The 17,109-nt window shown below is 36.2% G+C and overlaps 1 protein-coding gene across 1 annotated transcript; it reads left to right on the forward strand.

Moving 5' to 3' along the window:
• Positions 1 to 5,173: 5,173 nt before the first annotated feature.
• LOC6040677 (annexin B10) lies at positions 5,174 to 17,107 on the forward strand. Its single transcript, XM_001849980.2, has 4 exons — positions 5,174 to 5,378; positions 5,640 to 5,816; positions 12,361 to 13,074; positions 16,466 to 17,107. Exons 1-4 carry the CDS (start codon positions 5,361 to 5,363, stop codon positions 16,520 to 16,522), a joined length of 966 nt encoding a protein of 321 aa, XP_001850032.1. The 5' UTR covers positions 5,174 to 5,360; the 3' UTR covers positions 16,523 to 17,107.
• The last annotated feature ends 2 nt before the right edge of the window (positions 17,108 to 17,109 follow it).

The raw sequence follows: 17,109 nt of genomic DNA on the forward strand, positions 1-17,109 counted from the left end.
CGCAAAGGTTCGTATCACTCATGTTGATACGGTAAAGATGAGCCTTGGACGAGTAATGCGCTCAAAAACTATGCTAATATATGTTTATAACAAAACTAAACAATATACCTACAATCGATATATTTTGAAAACTTTCTGGAACATTACGAAAAACTAAGGAATTTTTTTAAAGTCAATTCTCAATGATTTTTTTTTTGTTTTAGCGATTCTCGATTCAAACTCCCCCATACAGTTGTGTTAATCATGAATGTAGAGTATGATGTTCACAAAAAACGATTTATGTTTTGACATATCTACGCATCGAATGAATTCGAATGAAATGATCGAAACCCGTAATTAAAAACAGATTTTTTGCAATTCCATCGTGAATCTACTTACTTTTCCTGTCATTCTCGAACGACGAAAAAGCCTGTTTTTTTGTACCAAAATAAATACTGAAAAGTTCTACTTTTTAACACTCAAATGGATGCTGAAAAGTTGTACTTTTTAGTACTTTTTTTGAAAAGTAATACTTTACAACATTTTTTTTTATTTTAACGGTAAATTGACAAACTACTTGAACATTAGACTCCATTCGAAGGGTGTTTTTTTGGATGTTATAACAAATTTTGTATGGAACTCTTGCAAAGCTTGATTTTTTCAGCACTCGCCGTATTTATCCAACTCTGTGAACCTCGTTTGGTAAATGTACAACTCGTGCTGAAAAAAACTTCTTTTTGCAACTTGCTTCATAAACAACTACACCCAAAATTGGGCAGCGCTCACCCAAGAGAATAACGGCCTCGAATCGAGAGACTAGTGGTACCATTCACGGACACAGAGAACACAGCTCGAGATGAGCGAGAGAATTATTCCCTCGAGGTTCATTCGCAAAAAAAGCTCAACCGTCAAAACAAAAAGCCAAAAGTGTCGACAACGGGAATCGAACCAGATATCTTTGACAGACTAACCCAATGACTTAACTACCTCGGCCACCACGGCATGGTGACCAAGGAGTGGTCAGAGTTCGATGCATTACACTTGATGGAGATTTGTTGTTTCAATTAACATTTGTTATGATGGTGAGAGTTGGTAGCATAGGGGGATGGCGTCGCTATTTTTAGACCATGTTTTCCACTTTTTCTCATCGAAACTGACTTCTTTATCGACTTTATTTTGCTGGGCGAGATAGGACGCCGTCTATTTTTAGACGATGACTCAGCACTTTTCCACTCTTGCACTTTAAAAAACCAGATGGCAGCACGATGTAACGCCACGTCCCTATTATACTTTCGATTTTAGTACTGAGCTTTGGATAACTTTTGAGGGAACGATTCTATGGACTCTGAATTTTGGGTGTATTATGAATACTTGAAAGAAATGTGAAAAGTCATGATCAGGGTTTTTTTTCATAAAATTATTTTTATTAGGTCCTTTTCGGTACTGGGACCTGGTTAGAACCGAGTCGGCTTTTGTAATTACATTTTTCTTAAAGCTAATAGTAATTACAGAGGGTCTTGTGTGTAAATGCATGATTAAGGTTCAAACAGATTGAAATGAGAATAAAAATCTTGTGATCATTCGAAAAATACTAAACACAAGCTTCGAAATAGCTATAAGACGGGGATAGTTAGGGGAAAGGAAACTTTCAGGCGTCAAATGATTTCAAAATTATCAATATCAGACATGAATTGCTGTTTTTATGACAGTTTCAAGCTAAACGTTAAAACATTTTTGTTTCCTGCAATGTGGGAAACCAGAAATGGATTTCATTTGTATTTTTTAATTTGGCTCAAACTTTGTGGGGGCCTTCCCTATGATCAAAGATACTTTTTTGTGTCATTGGTTCACCCATACAAGTCTCCATATAATTTTGGCTGCTGTCCATAAAAAAATTGTATGTAAATATTCAAACATCTGTAACTTTTGAGTGAATTTTCTGATCAATTTGGTGTCTTGAGCAAAGTTGTAGGTATTGTTGAGGACTATTGAGAAAAAATAGGTACACGGAAAAAATGCAGATTTTTTAATAATTTTTTTTTACAAAAAATCAATTTTCCAAAAGTCCACAAACCACGTGGACACTTTTTTGGAAATCTCAACCCCTTCCCCCCCCCCCTCGTGGACAATTGTCCATGCAATTTTTTTTGTATGGAGCGTGGACAATCGCCATCCGCCCCCTCCTAAAGTGTCCACGTGGTTTATGGATGGTCCCAAATACGTATTTTTAGATTTTGGAGATTTTTTGATATGTTTAAGGGGACAAAAACCCGCAACTTTTGAGCCATACAGAAACATGGTCAAAAAATCTGCCGCCGAGTTATGAATTTTTGAAAAAATAGTGATTTTGGAAAAAATCGAAATTCATGCAAAAACAAATTTGACATAACTTTACAGATTTTTTGATAAAGGGCTCTGTTTTCAAGATATAGCCACCGAAGGTTTGATTTTAGCGAAATATTTGCAGTTTTTCGATTTTTGAAAATAGTGACCATGAGTGAACATCTCTAGAAATAGTTTTTTTAAGTTCAAAAAATTTGCTATAAAATTATCTAAGAGATATTGAAGATTGGACCTTTGGTTGCTGAGATACAGCCGCTTTAAGAAAAAGAAACACGAAAATTGAAGTTTTCTTAATCTCACCAAAATAACCCACCATTTTCTAATGTCGATATCTCTGCAACTAATGGTCCAATTTTAAATGGGCGTAGTATTCAATGTTTGGTCCTTTTCAAATGTTAGTATTGATTTAAAAAAGAATTTCTCGATATAAACCAACGGTCTCAGGTAAACAATTAATAGGACAAAGGTCATTTACTGCCGTTCTACGCATAATTGTCCCATGTCAGTTTTGGACGATTTTGACTTTATGACATTTAGTTTAGTTTAGTTTGATGTGTATTTTAGAAAAAAAAACACATAAAATCTGGTACTTTGTTCGGAAACTCATCCCACCAAGTATTTTCTTACGCCGAATCATTAGTTTTACTAAGCATTATGTCTGGTTTAACTGTTGTATATCAAGAGAATCACAAATAAGGGTGATAAATTGCTAACTGGGGCGATTAGGGGCACATAGGGTGAACAGGAACCCACGGGACAATTATGCGTAGAAACCCAGAAATTGGTCGTAAAATTTCAATCGAGATTTTCTCAGTTGCACTTTTTTGAACATGGGACAATTATGCGAAGAACGGCAGGTTAGATCATTTTAATTATACACTCAGAAAAAAGTACTGGCAAAATCCATAAGAACGTCTTATGACCTTTAGACATCAGGATTTTATTCGGATGTCATAAGATTTTCTTATGGCTGGGAGGGGAAATTTGACAAAGCCGTCAACTAAGATTTCCATTGAGTTATCTTATGACATTCATAGATGGAATTGTGTACAGAATATATGGCAATGCTCATGGAGATTATATTAATAAACATTGTTTTTTATACCTATTTTTTCTTATTTTTAATTGAATGAAAACAAAAATTTATTTAAATTTTAAACGTATATATTAGGATGTAACAAAATTGACTTTTTGGCGGGCATTCAAGGGTTTGTTCCGGTGGGCATACTAACCCTAAATCCAAAATATGAGCTTGATTGGACGTAACAGGAGCTGGCGCTCCGCCTTTCAATTTAAATGGGATTTAACCCGTAAAAGATTTTTCAAAAATGTCACTTTTTGAGGCATTTTGCCACTGAAGCGTTTATTTTCAACATCATTGGCGTGTAGGCCAGATCCTTGCGCATCTTTTGGTATATATAACATTGAAATTTGGAGCACCCTGGAGCTCGGTACAGACCTTCAAAGTTTGGCATTTTTTCGAAAAATCGGCCCCGGCAAAATCAAATGGCGTCTAGGGCGTCGCGAGGCGCGACGCATATCTTTTTTGCCGGGACCGATTTTTCGAAAAAATGCCAAACTTTGAAGGCCTGTACCGAGCTCCAGGGTGCTCCAAATGTCAATGTTATATATACCAAAAGATGCGCAAGGATCTGGCCTACACGCCAATGATGTTGAAAATAAACGCTTCAGTGGCCAAAATGCCTCAAAAAGTGACATTTTTGAAAAAATCCTTTTTTACGGGTTAAATCCCATTTAAAATTGAAAGGCGGAGCGCCAGCTCCTGTTACGTCCAATCAAGCTCATATTTTGGATTTAGGCTTAGTATGCCCACCGGAACAAACCCTTGAATGCCCGCCAAAAAGTCATTTTTGTTACACTCTAGTATATATTTTTAAATTATCGTAATATAACCAAAACTTCATTTCCTTCCGCTGCTCGTCGTCCCGTTGGTTTACGCAGCCTCCGGTTTAATCGTCTTTTGCTGGTGATTCGGCATGTTCTGCCGGATGGCCACCACCTTCGGCATGACCGCGTCAATCAAACCTAAACCTTCGATCGCTGCTGGGAACTGTCCTCACCGATGCTATTCTCCGGATCCTTCTGGAGGATGCTGGGGAGGGCCGCCGGCGGAACCAACGGCCATTGATATTACCTAAAATACCAAAACAAAATATTAAACTTCGAACCAAAACCCACGAAACACCCCCCGTAAGTTCTGTACCTGTGTCTTGGAGGTCGCGGTAAAACTCATAGCGGTGGCGGCAGCTTTGTGAAGTAGTTACCGGAACGAACTTGGAATTTGGAGTAGCGAGCGTTTAAAATTATCTGCTCGATCCGTCCTTTCGCCATCTTGGAATGTCAATGCGAAAACCATTGACAAATTACAGATGAATTCCATAAGAATTTCTTATGAAGTCCATAGTCTATCAACAGTGGACCAAATACATAAGTAAAGTTTAGTTATAACCATATGAATTTATAGTGACGATCATAAGATTGTTTATGAAAATCGTGAGAGCCTAGTGGATACTCAAATCAGGCAGCACATAAGATGTAGTCTTATGAAAATCTTACATTCTTTTTCCTCAGTGATTATTTTTAAAATAGATCACACTACTGTTGTGGCTTGTTACTGCAACAATACACTCATGTCTGTGCAACATTAATTTCCTTTACAAACTATTTCTCTACTCTTCTATACCATTAAGCTTGTCGTAGTGGACTCTCCGGAACCGGCTTTCTCAAAATAAAAAATAAAACTGTCGATGTGTACATCTTTGCGTCTGTACTTGTGCCACGTTTAGTGTGGTGTATCAAAAGAGAAAGAGAGTCTCGGCTGAGCCCGGTTCACCATCATCGTACAATATTTAGTTGAGATTCCTTCACTGCGTCAGTCAGATCGGTACTCGGTGCGCGTCGTCGTCATCAGTTTTGCGGTGAACTTATTAAAAACGCTTGAGATAAATTAAGCGTAATTGTGCGGGTTTAAGCCATTCTTAGCTGATTGTGAGTACGACTTGAGCCTAAAGCCAAAGATGTCCTGGTATTATACTGTAAGTATTCATTGTTTGGAGTAAAAGAGGATCTGGATTCAATTGAAAACCATTAAAAAGTGATAAAACTTTCACCTTTTAATGATTAAATTTGGTCAATTAATGCAAAACTCACGTTTTTCACTAGAATCCAGGTTCGTCCATATCCCTCCCAAAAGAGGTGCGCCAAAAAACGATGACGAATTCCGTCGATCGATAACATCCACCATACCAACTCTTATAGTACAAATAATAATCGAATTCAATTAAAACATTCCACAGCCCAAGCCGACCGTGGTGCCGGTGGAAGGCTTCGACGCCTCGGCCGATGCGAACGCGCTCCGGGCCGCGATGAAGGGCTTCGGAACCGACGAGCAGGCCATCATCGACATCCTGTGCGCCCGTTCCGCCGACCAGCGGACGCAGATTCTCGAGACGTACGCCAGCGAGCTTGGGCGGGTTAGTATGAGCTGCTACAGTCTATACTAGTGTATAATACGCAATATCAAACGCTACAGCTGAAGCGAATTTTGTACGGGTGGAGCGCGAAATAGTGTGGCCTTGGCGGGTCGCTGTGTTACAAGCTAAGAGATGAGTCATCTTTGCACGATGACGGCGATGATGATGATGGTTACATCCAGTTTTACAACCGAAACCCGAGTTGTGGAATGATTCACACAACAGCAAATCATTCAGCGTATTATAATGCCATTAGAATTGTGGTGAATGAAGCAACGAAATTCAATGGAATGGGCTAATGAGCGCGTGACAGCTCAGCGTACAAGGGTCGACATAGTTGGGGAGAAAGTCAGGTGTACCCTTAAAAGCATTAAAACATGGTTGGCATTTGACCTAAATCATAAACTGGTGAAACATTAGCCAGAATTCATAATAACGATGTTTTCTTGTTGGAATGTTACAGAACCATAAGTAAATCATTTTTTCATTTTTTTTTCATTTTTTTTCTGAGAATTAATTCCATCAATACACCACATGATTCCGAGTCGAGAGGAAAGCATGACGTGGAAGACGCGAAGACTATACGTAGCGTAGCAATTATGCAATGTGTACATGGAGGAGGTGTGTTTGGCAATAGAACGGAATCATATGTGTTCACTTTCTTTTTTGGTGCCTGGTTTGGCGAGCGAGCGGTTTTCAATTGGGTCCTAAAATGAAGCTCAGATTGCTGATATTACTGTTCACAACGATAAAGCTTATTTTTCTGAGTACAATGACCCTTTGTACGACCACAAAGAGTTTAAAATGGCTTTTCAAATCAATTTTGAAAAATTAACCGCGCGGTCCTTCTTGACAGAAAAGCTCCTACTTGACAGCTCGTTCCAAGGGGACCATAGTTGATCCATCGAAAAAATGTTGTCTTGTCAAAAAAAAATTGCATTAAAATGAAAAAAAGTGATCAGAAATGGTTTTTAATCGTGTTTTTTACCGTTGTACATAAAAATCGACATAGGGCTTCAAGATTGAATTCGGTTACAATGATGGACAACACAAATTTAGTAAAATAAACCCTGATTTAATCCCACCAGGGGTGAGATAGAGCCATTCTTACAAAATGATGAAACTCCGAAAAATATATTGGTGCAATTGATTTATCAGAAATATAATGATACCACCCAGTGGGAATTTGACAGAAAGCTTTGAATCTTTTTAGACTAAACCTCGAATGCATTTTTTTTTAAATTTCAGAAGTACATTATGGGTCGATGATAATTATATTTAATTTAGAAAAACTTATTGGATTGACATTATTAGGAAAAAATAAAGGGTACCCAGTCTTTAATGTTAGTCTATGATTAACTTAAAAAATATGTATCGATATTGCGCTTTGTCGATCTATTATGAGAAGCCACAAAGAACACTTTCACGCGCAAGCGTAAATGTGCTGGCGGTTATGCTTCGACTTGACGACTTGAGCCGGGACTTCGAATTTGATGTTCAGTATATGATTCTGTATAAAACCTAAAATTTTAATGGGAAAAATAGGGTAAAAATAAGACGAAAAACACTAATATGGCTACATCTCTGGAAATACATTTTGAAAAAGCTTCAAATTTTGGGCCCAAGCAGTTTATGGCCCATGTTTTCGAATGGCTTTTTGTTTGAAACTGAATTCTTTTAATTTGATAGTGTTATCTGTAAAATTGTCCAAAAAATGCACCTGAAAATGGCTTTGACCACATTTACTGGTCGAAAGTTGTGAATCGAAAAATAAAATGTTCATCTCTGACCCCACGGCTACAAATTTGAAACATAAAAATTGTGGGTTTTACGAGTGGTTTTCCAATGATGGAAGACACAAATTTTTAAGAGCGGATACAGACATCGCACAAGTATTTCAGAAAAAGAGCTCTCAAAAATCAGGCTTTGATTTCCGGGTTTCGGGCCAAAATTCAATCGAAAGAGCGCATCATAACCTGCAAATTAGTAATAGGATTTTTTTCTGGGACGATTCCCCGCCGGACACGATTTTTTAAAGATTTCTGAAAAAAGCGTTTTTCCAAAAGCAAACCTTAAACCTTTCTTTTGTAATAAAGGCAAAACATTCGAAAATGGTTTAAAACAAAAAGACGAAACACTACTTTTTTTCTAATTTCATCGATCAGCAATTTAACTGTCAATTTGAATGATTGGAAACTCATCACGGCAACTTTGAATTAACCACAAATTTTACATGATTTGATAGTTGCATAAAAAGCATTCATACAGAAGTCATCGATGGATTTTTGATACAAATTGTCTGTTTGTCTGTGATTTAAGGCTCTGAAAGGCAGCATTCCCGAAATGTTAGTTTTAGAAAAACATTCAAGCAAAAAATGGGTTTCTTTGTTATTTGCAGAAGCATTTTACATATAGTGAATATTTTTTCATTTCAATTTACTATTTCTGGACCCTGAATTCAGAACCATCTTGGACAATCATTGCCACAAAAGTGAAAGAAACCATCTACCCCAACGATGCCAGATTATTTTATGGGAGATCTGTATTTTCTTATGAATAAATCTGTATTTTATTTGTATCATGTTAAATTCAAAGCCACAGATTTTTTTTTTAATTTTTAACTGCTGATTTGAACTTTTTAATCATATTAAAGCATAAAGTCGAATCGGGTAAAAAAGCTACCAGTCGAATCGGGTATTCCATTGGTGAAATTTTTAAATTAAATCAATTTAAAAAAAATCTGTATATACAGGTTTTTGTGATTTTTGGGATCAAAAAATCTGTATAATACAGATTTATCTGTATATCTGGCATGGCTGATCTACCCCCTTAACTTACAGACATCTTATGTGGATGCGAACAACTGTACAGTACACTCAAAATCAGAAATACCCCTGTTTTAGTGTGTACGGATTTTGACCCTCGTCGCCTTAAAATACGTTTATTAGACATTTTCGAATTTCAGGCTAGAATAAAAATCCAATTTGCTGATTTTCACTATTAAAATAACTAATTGTGCACAGCTTTTGATAGAAACTTGCTTGCTCACTTCTTATTGAGCTATTTATTTTGCACCATCAGTTCGTCCGTACAAGTTTCCATGCAAATTTGACAGCTGTCCATACAATTATTTAAAAATCTTTATCTTGAGGACAAATTTTCTGACACCAAGTCTTCGACAGAGTTGTAGATATTGCTTATGGATTCACAGACAAAAATGTTACAATCTAAAAAAAAATATTTTTAAGTTACACTCTAAACATTTAGCATTTAATAGTGTTGGAAAAAAACGTAATAAAAAAATGGGCAAATTCGATAGTAGTGCGTCCATCCCGGGAATTCCCGGGACAAAAATCCCGGGATTTTTACTAAACCGGGAATTCCCGAATCCCGGGATTTTCTATAATTTGTCCCGGGAATTCCCGAAATTGAAAAAAATCATATTTTGGTCTGGAAATTCAGATTTGAAAATAGTAGAACAATAAAATGAATTAAAATTTGTATTCAGCAAACCTCAGCATTAAATTGGCATTTAAGGAAAAAATATTATAATTTGAATTACCAGGTCCGCAAAATGCCTAGTGCTTTACATTTTTTTCTCTATTATTTTATTTTTTTGAAAAACTGGATATATTTACGTATATTTTCGATTTTAAATTAAAAAAAAAAACAATCTCATATCAAATTATTTATAATCAAACACCGGCATCTAGGGCAAATACGTACAAATGTAACGAATAAATACAGCTATTAAAGCAAAAAATGTTTGCATGACTTTTTGGATTACTTCGGTTGAAACAGTAACAGAACAAAACAATTTGTACTTCCAAATGTATTGCTCTAAAATCTCCTGTACCTATTTAGACTGTAGTTCTGATTTTCCCTCGGTTGGCGGTAGTAACTTGAAGATAATTTGTAAAATATGTTTTATATAAAACAATGAATTCAAAACTTATCTAAAATTTTACATTGACTGGTATCATTTTATTTATTGTCGTTGTTTGTTTTCTAGCTGTTTTAGTCATGTCATATAAAATATATATAAAAGAAAAAAAATGAAAGAATTCCAAAGTTTTTTTGAATAGGTCCTATAAACATATGGAAAACAAAAGCTTATTGACCTTTTCAAAAAAGAATTATGTAATTTGATTCGCAAATAAAAAATGATTAATTATACTGGAATTAAAAATAGTAGTTGATATAAAATCCTAAACACCACAAAGACAAAAAAATCTTTTAGGCTATTTTAAAACTGTCGTCTTTGTTTAGATTGAAGTGAGGATTATAACCATTTGATATTATTAAGCTAATTCAATGATTTTAAGCTTGAAAACATAACAAATATAATGAAACATAGATTTTATTACTGATTCAAAAATTTCCCGGGATCCCGGGAATTCCCGGGATTCCAAAAATATTTTTCCCGTTTCCCGGGAAATTCAAAACCCGGGAAAATTGGACGCCCTATTCGATAGAATTTTATCGACATAAAATGTTAAGATTTAAAATAAATTTTTCAAGCCAGAACTACTTCCAATAAATTTGATGTCATGCATTGTTTTCACTTTGAAATCACTTTTTTTTGTTTAAAAAAACTACCAAGCTCGACCATCCCTGAGCATTTTTAAGATTAGAAATTTTCCTATAAGTAAAGTGCTCCTCTAAAAACAGCAAAAAAAAAAAACGAAACTATTGGCACTACGCCCCCCGGGGCATGGCCTTCCTCTAACGTGGGATTTCTGCTCAAGCGCCTCTGACGAGACAGGAGAAACCGGGACCGACGTTTTACTTCACCATCCGATAGAAGCTCAGAGGATAAGGCGGGAATCGAACCCGCGTCTCATAGCATCATCGGGATCGGCAGCCGAAGCCGCTACCCCTGCGCCACGAGACCCACCAATCGGTAGCATCGGTATTTATTTGACGATTTCTAAGCAAATATGCGTCCAATTTTCAATGTCAAAATATTAAACTATCATAAAAGTACCCACTCATCGAAACTATATTTTCAAAATTCGCAAATAAACCCTAAAACTTGATAAGGCTCTTAAACACTTATTTTTGACCTTAACGAATATAAGTCTTGATTCGAATATCTAACAATACGGATTTTGTGATTCCGCTTTGAATGACAAAATAGTAGTTTATGCAACAAGTTGCAAAAAGAGGAATTTTTCAGCACGAGTCGTACATTTATCCAACGAGGTTCACCGAGTTGGATAAATACGACGAGTGCTGAAAAATCAAGTTTTGCAACGAGTTCCATACAACTTTTTTTGCAATTTCGGAAAACACCCATTGAGTGAAATTTTAAGTCGAATTTCATGTATTTTGTCAATAAATCGTTTAAATCAAAAAAAATGTTGAAAAGTGTTACTTTTCAGCATTTATTTTGAAAAGTGTTGCTATTCGATTCTGTTATTTTTGGTACAGAAAAGTAGGCTATTTCGTCGTTCAAGAATGACAGGAAAAGTAAGTAGTTTCACGACGGAATTGCAAAAAGTTATTTTTTGAAATGAGTGTAACTATTTCCATCTGGATTGTTCTAGTCCAAACCTACTACTTTGCCGAAGACACCAAATCGATTAAGAATCTCTTGCAAGGATACAGTCCAGACTCAATTATTCGAAGGCCTCTTCGGAGCATCAAATTCGAGTTCTGCGACCTCATTTTAATCAAATTTGAATTCAAATGTGTTTGTCTTTAAAATTATCAAATGCATTTTCCCAATACTTCATCATCGTCCTCTTGGATTGAAAAATTCTAAATTGCTTTAGAGTAGTTTACTGCCGTTCGAAGCAAGTCCGTCCCCTATGTAATTTCGTCAATTTTTAGGTAATGATGCAGTTTGGTTCGAAATCGTGTAAACTATCAGAAAACCTAAGAACATTTAATACTTTGTTCTAGAAAAACAAAGAAAATCCACTTTTTAGTAAAATTCTGGGCGGGACTAATTTGACATGAGTTTTTCTCGGATTAGAGCGGCAGTTTAGGGGTCATACTTAGGCAGATTAAGTTAAGCTTGACAATATAAATAAGCTAAAGTTTTTTTTTTTGTAATTGCAAATATGAAGCCATCGTTTATCAGAAGTGAAACGGAAACGTGACACTTTTGTAAGGATAGCTGCCAAAAATGTATGGAGACTTGTATGAAAAAAAAAACCAATTATGCAAAGTACTTTTTTTGGTTATAGGGAAGACCCCCTCTCAAACTTTAAGCCAAATAAAAAAAAAATGAAATCTATTTCAGTTTTTGGCGGAGCATTGGCGATGGTTTAGATTTGAATAATTCGCTAAGATGACTTATGTGCTCAAGAATGATATCACTGAAACAACTACAATTTTGTTTTTTTTTTTGAAAAATTATATGAAAAACAAAGGGGAAATTCTCATATTTTTGAAATGGTTTCTTCTACTCTCGCACAGCTAAACATTGCCACGTTCGGAAAGCTAACTTAGGTTCTATTTAGTTGAAAAAGAGAATTGAAAGATTTTGAATGATCTTCCTGAACCATCCATAATTCTATTTAAATCTCTTCCATAGGACCTCATCGAGGACCTCAAGTCCGAGCTGGGCGGAAAGTTCGAGGACGTGATCGTGGCGTTGATGATGCCCGCCGACAAGTTCCTGTGCAAGCAGCTGCGCAAAGCCATGGACGGAATCGGCACCAACGAGGACGCCCTGATCGAAATTTTGGCCCCGCAAACCAACGAGGAAATCAAGCGGATCGTCGATTGCTACGAGGAGATGTACAACCGCCCGTTGGCCGAGCATCTGTGCAGCGAAACTGACGGAAGCTTCCGGCGTCTGCTCACGATGATCATTGTGGGATCGCGCGATCCCCAGGGTACGGTCGATGCCGATTTGGCCGTCGAGCAGGCTACGGCGCTGTTCGAAGCCGGCGAGGGTCAACTCGGCACGGACGAGAAGACTTTCTACAGCATATTGGCGCACGCCAGTTTTGACCAGCTGGAGCTGGTGTTTGAGGAGTACAAGAAACTCTCGGGCCGTACGATCGAGCAGGCGCTGAAGGACGAGCTGAGCGGAGAGTTGTACGACGCGTTGAGCGCGATCGTCGAGTGCGTCCAGATGGCGCCCCACTACTTTGCCAAGCGGCTGCACAAGGCCATGGACGGGGCAGGAACGGACGACGGTAGCTTGATCCGCATCATCGTGGCCCGGTCGGAGATTGACCTGCAGAACATCAAGGACGAGTTCGAGCAGATGTACAACAAGACGCTGATCAGCGCGGTTCGGGTGAGTTGATCAACTTTCAACAATCATCAGAGTGTTGTTATTAGGAAATCGTTTGTTGAGTGCAAGTCTGTAAACATGTTTCCATTTGCTTGTTTATTTTTCCCATTTCATTAACCGACATTTCATGATGGTATGTTGTCCAACTATACACTAACACATTGTCGGATGCTGTGATGTCTCTGGATGTGTGTTTGTTCCTGCCATGCCTCTCCTTCACGACGTTAGGAGGTAATTTTGAATATGTTTGAATATTTTTTGCAATATTTTAGTGTCGCAATATTTAAGAGTCCGCACGTGGAACAAGTTGGTTGCACTGCAGTTAAAATCTGTTGTGTGCAAAATAGAAATTATTTTCGAGTTCTACGACCCCATTTTAGTCAAATTTGAATGGTTGAATGCCTGCAAAATTAAAAAAAGCATGTTTTTTATTATTTGAAGGGCCTCGTGGCGCGGTGGTTAGCGGCTTCGGCTTCCGATCCCTAAGTTGCTATGGTGCGCGGGTTCACCTTATCCTTCTGGATCTTTTCGTTCGATGTTTGTCCCGTTTAATATTAGAATTCAGTCTGCAAAGACGGTGTGATTGTCTTTTTTTTATATTTCATCATCGCCATTTTGGCCGCCATCTTGAATTTAAAAATTCTAAATCAGTTTAGGGTATAATAGTATAATGCCGTTCTACGCATAACTGTTCCATGTTCAAAAAAGTGCAACTGAGAAAAACGCGATTAAAATTTTTTGATCGATTTCTGCGTTTCTACGCATAATTGTCCCGTGGGTTCCTATTCGCCCTATGTGTCCCTAATAGCCCCAGTTAGCGGTAAACAAGACATAGTGCTTCGTAAAACTAATGATTCCGTGTAAGAAAATACTTGGTGGGACAACTATGCGTGGAAGTTTAACGATGGGACAAACAGACTTGATGATGTTTATAATGAGTTTCCGAGCAAAGTAGGGGAGATGGGGGTAAGACGGCCACCCTAAGGGAGAAGTCTCATAAAATTTACACAACAGATTATTTTGATCTCAATTTGCGTACATATTGTACTACTAGCAGTCCAGTATAAAAATGACAAAAATTAGTTGGTCTAAAAACCAATTTTCAATACTTTTTAGCAATTTAAAAAAAAATGAAAACGTATATATATTAAATACGCGGGGTAAGACGGCCACCCATGTGAGGTAAGACGGCCAGTGCTATAAATTAACTTAATAACGTTGCTAAATCCATCCAAATACCTTCATGGTTGGTTTAACAGACTTCTCTGAACATCATAACTATTTTGGTTGAAAAAAAATAAGTTTCAAGTGTGAAGAAAAATGCTGTTTAAAAAATACATATTTTGGCTCAGTGAATATCATATTATTGCGACGACATTTTATGAAAAACTGCGTTTTTTTTCTACAAAACAAACACAATTTGATGCAAAACAATTAGTTTGTGTATTTCGATTAGAATAAGTAAATCAAAATTATGTAAACAATACTAAATTAGCGATTTTTATGAAAAGTTTGATAGGATTTCATACTATTCAAAGAATTTTGCTATAGCACAGTAACGCATGTTGTCGAAACGGTATTTAACAGAATTTTGATCAAAAATTGATAGTTTTATTGAAAATACTTTTCCTTATTACAAATATGTCTTAACAGTCAAAAAAACGTCAAAATATAACCTATGAGCAACTCTCTACGAAATCGGCCGATTTCGACCATTTTTATTTTTTGTATTTTTTTATTTGACTCAAACTTTGTGGGGGCCTTCCCTATGACCAAATATGCTATTTTGTGTCATTGGTTCACCCATACAAGTCTCCATACAATTTTGGCAGCTGTCCATACAAAATGGTATGTAAATATTCAAACAGCTGTAACTTTTGAGTGAATTTTCTGATCAATTTGGTGTCTTCGGCAAAGTTGTAGGTATTGTTGAGGACTATTGAGAAAAAAATAGGTACACGGAAAAAAATTTGAGGATTTTTTATCAACTTTTTTTACTAAAACTCAATTTCCCAAAATACGTATTTTTTGATTTTCGAGATTTTTTGATATGTTTTAGGGGACAAAAATCCGCAACTTTTGAGCCATAGAAAAACATGGTCAAAAAATCTGCCGCCGAGTAATGAATTTTTGAAAAATAGTGATTTTTGGAAAAAATCGAAGTTTCATGCAAAAACAAGTTTGACATTATTTTTTAATGCAAAATTGAATTTACAATCGAAAAGTACTTTACATATTTTTTGATAAAGGGCTCCGTTTTCTAGATATAGCCACCGAAAGTTTGATTTTAGCGAAATATTTGCAGTTTTTCAATTTTTAAAAATAGTGACCATGAGTGACCATTTCTAAAAATATATTTTTTGAAAAGTTCAGAAAATTTGCTATAAAATTGTCTAAGAGACATTGAAGATTGGACCTTTGGTTGCTGAGATACAGCGGCTTAAAGAAAAAGAAACACGAAAATTGAAGTTTTCTAAGTCTCACCCAAACAGCCCACCATTTTCTAATGACGATATCTCAACAACTAATGGTCCGATTTTCAATGTTAATATATGAAACATTCGTGAAATTTTCCGATCTTTTCGAAAAAAATATTATGAAAATTTTTAAATCAAGACTAGCATTTTAAATGGGCGTAATAATCAATGTTTGGCCCTTTTAAAATGTTAGTCTTGATTTTAAAATTTTCAAAATATTTTTTTCGAAGAGATCGGAAAATTTCACGATTGTTTCATGTTTTAACATTGAAAATCGGACCATTAATTGCTGAGATATCGTCACTCATTAGTATACTTCTTAAAACAGTGGGGTGGCCGTCTTACCCCCAGCTCCCCTACCAGATTTTATTTGTTTTTCTTAAAGAACACATCAAACTAAACTTAAAAATGTCAAAATCGTCCAAAACTGACAAGGGATAATTATGCGTAGAATGGCAGTATAAGGGTCACACTAAAGCTCAAGATTTTAGAAAAAGACAACGAAAAATGTTTTTTTTTCGTGATTCGATTATCCGAAGTTTTGATTTGGATAATCGAGTCTTTACTGTAACATAAAAACTCAAATAAAGTAGAAAAGCATACAAAATTTCAGATCATAGTTTGAACAATGATCATATTAGAGCACAAGTCATTTAGCTGATCACAAATTTAAAAAGTTTAGACCACAAGTTAATCAGTTTGGAGGATTATAAGTCAATAAGTTTAGATAATTTAGTTTAGTCTCAAAGTAAATCATCTATGGCCTGAAGTCAGTCAGATTAGACCATAAGTCAAAAAAAATTCCAAATCAAGCTCAAATAAAAAAAAACTGTCAAAATCAATGTTTTTTGATAAATGTTACACCTAGGTTTATTTTCCCTACAATTAAACTAATTAAATATTCTCTTCCTTTTCAGGGTGAAACCTCCGGTGACTACAAGCGTGCCCTGTGCGCCCTGATTGGCGAAGCCTAAGCGCGGTCAACGGAAATTTTAACCTTTCACATTCGCTATTTATATTAAATACATGGTGTCGAACTATTTACTCTCAATTATTGTATACACATTCACACTAAAGAATCGATATTTAAACCGTAAATTATACTGTTGCGAGCACAAAAAAAAACAAAAACACACGCGAGCAGCGCGAGATTGCAATTGAATTGGATGTTTTCGTGTTGAAATTTAGAGTTGGACTAGTTTAGCGGCAGCGTGTTAAGTTACATTTTACAATCTTCCCCAAGCAGACAAATCGCGCTCGAGCAGTAGTATTGAAGAATCTCAACCCATACAATTACGCAGCATTTAAATAGATAACAGGATCAAATCCGTGACAGAAGCGAGATCTGGCTTTTTTTTAAAACTACAAGTTTTTGTTTTGTATTAGAAGTGCGATTAGCGTTGAATTAAGACGCAGGTGAGGCCTTACAGCAGAAAAGTTTTCGTTTCAAAAGTTTAACATTTGCACAAGAAACAAAAAAATGTTTGCATCTTGATGTAGTATTTATATTGGAATAAAGATTGTCGACGAAAAGCGCGATGCTTTCGCTTTGAATGGAACT

Source organism: Culex quinquefasciatus, chromosome 1 (assembly GCF_015732765.1).
Source record: "Culex quinquefasciatus strain JHB chromosome 1, VPISU_Cqui_1.0_pri_paternal, whole genome shotgun sequence".
Classification (NCBI taxonomy): Eukaryota; Metazoa; Arthropoda; class Insecta; order Diptera; family Culicidae; genus Culex; species Culex quinquefasciatus.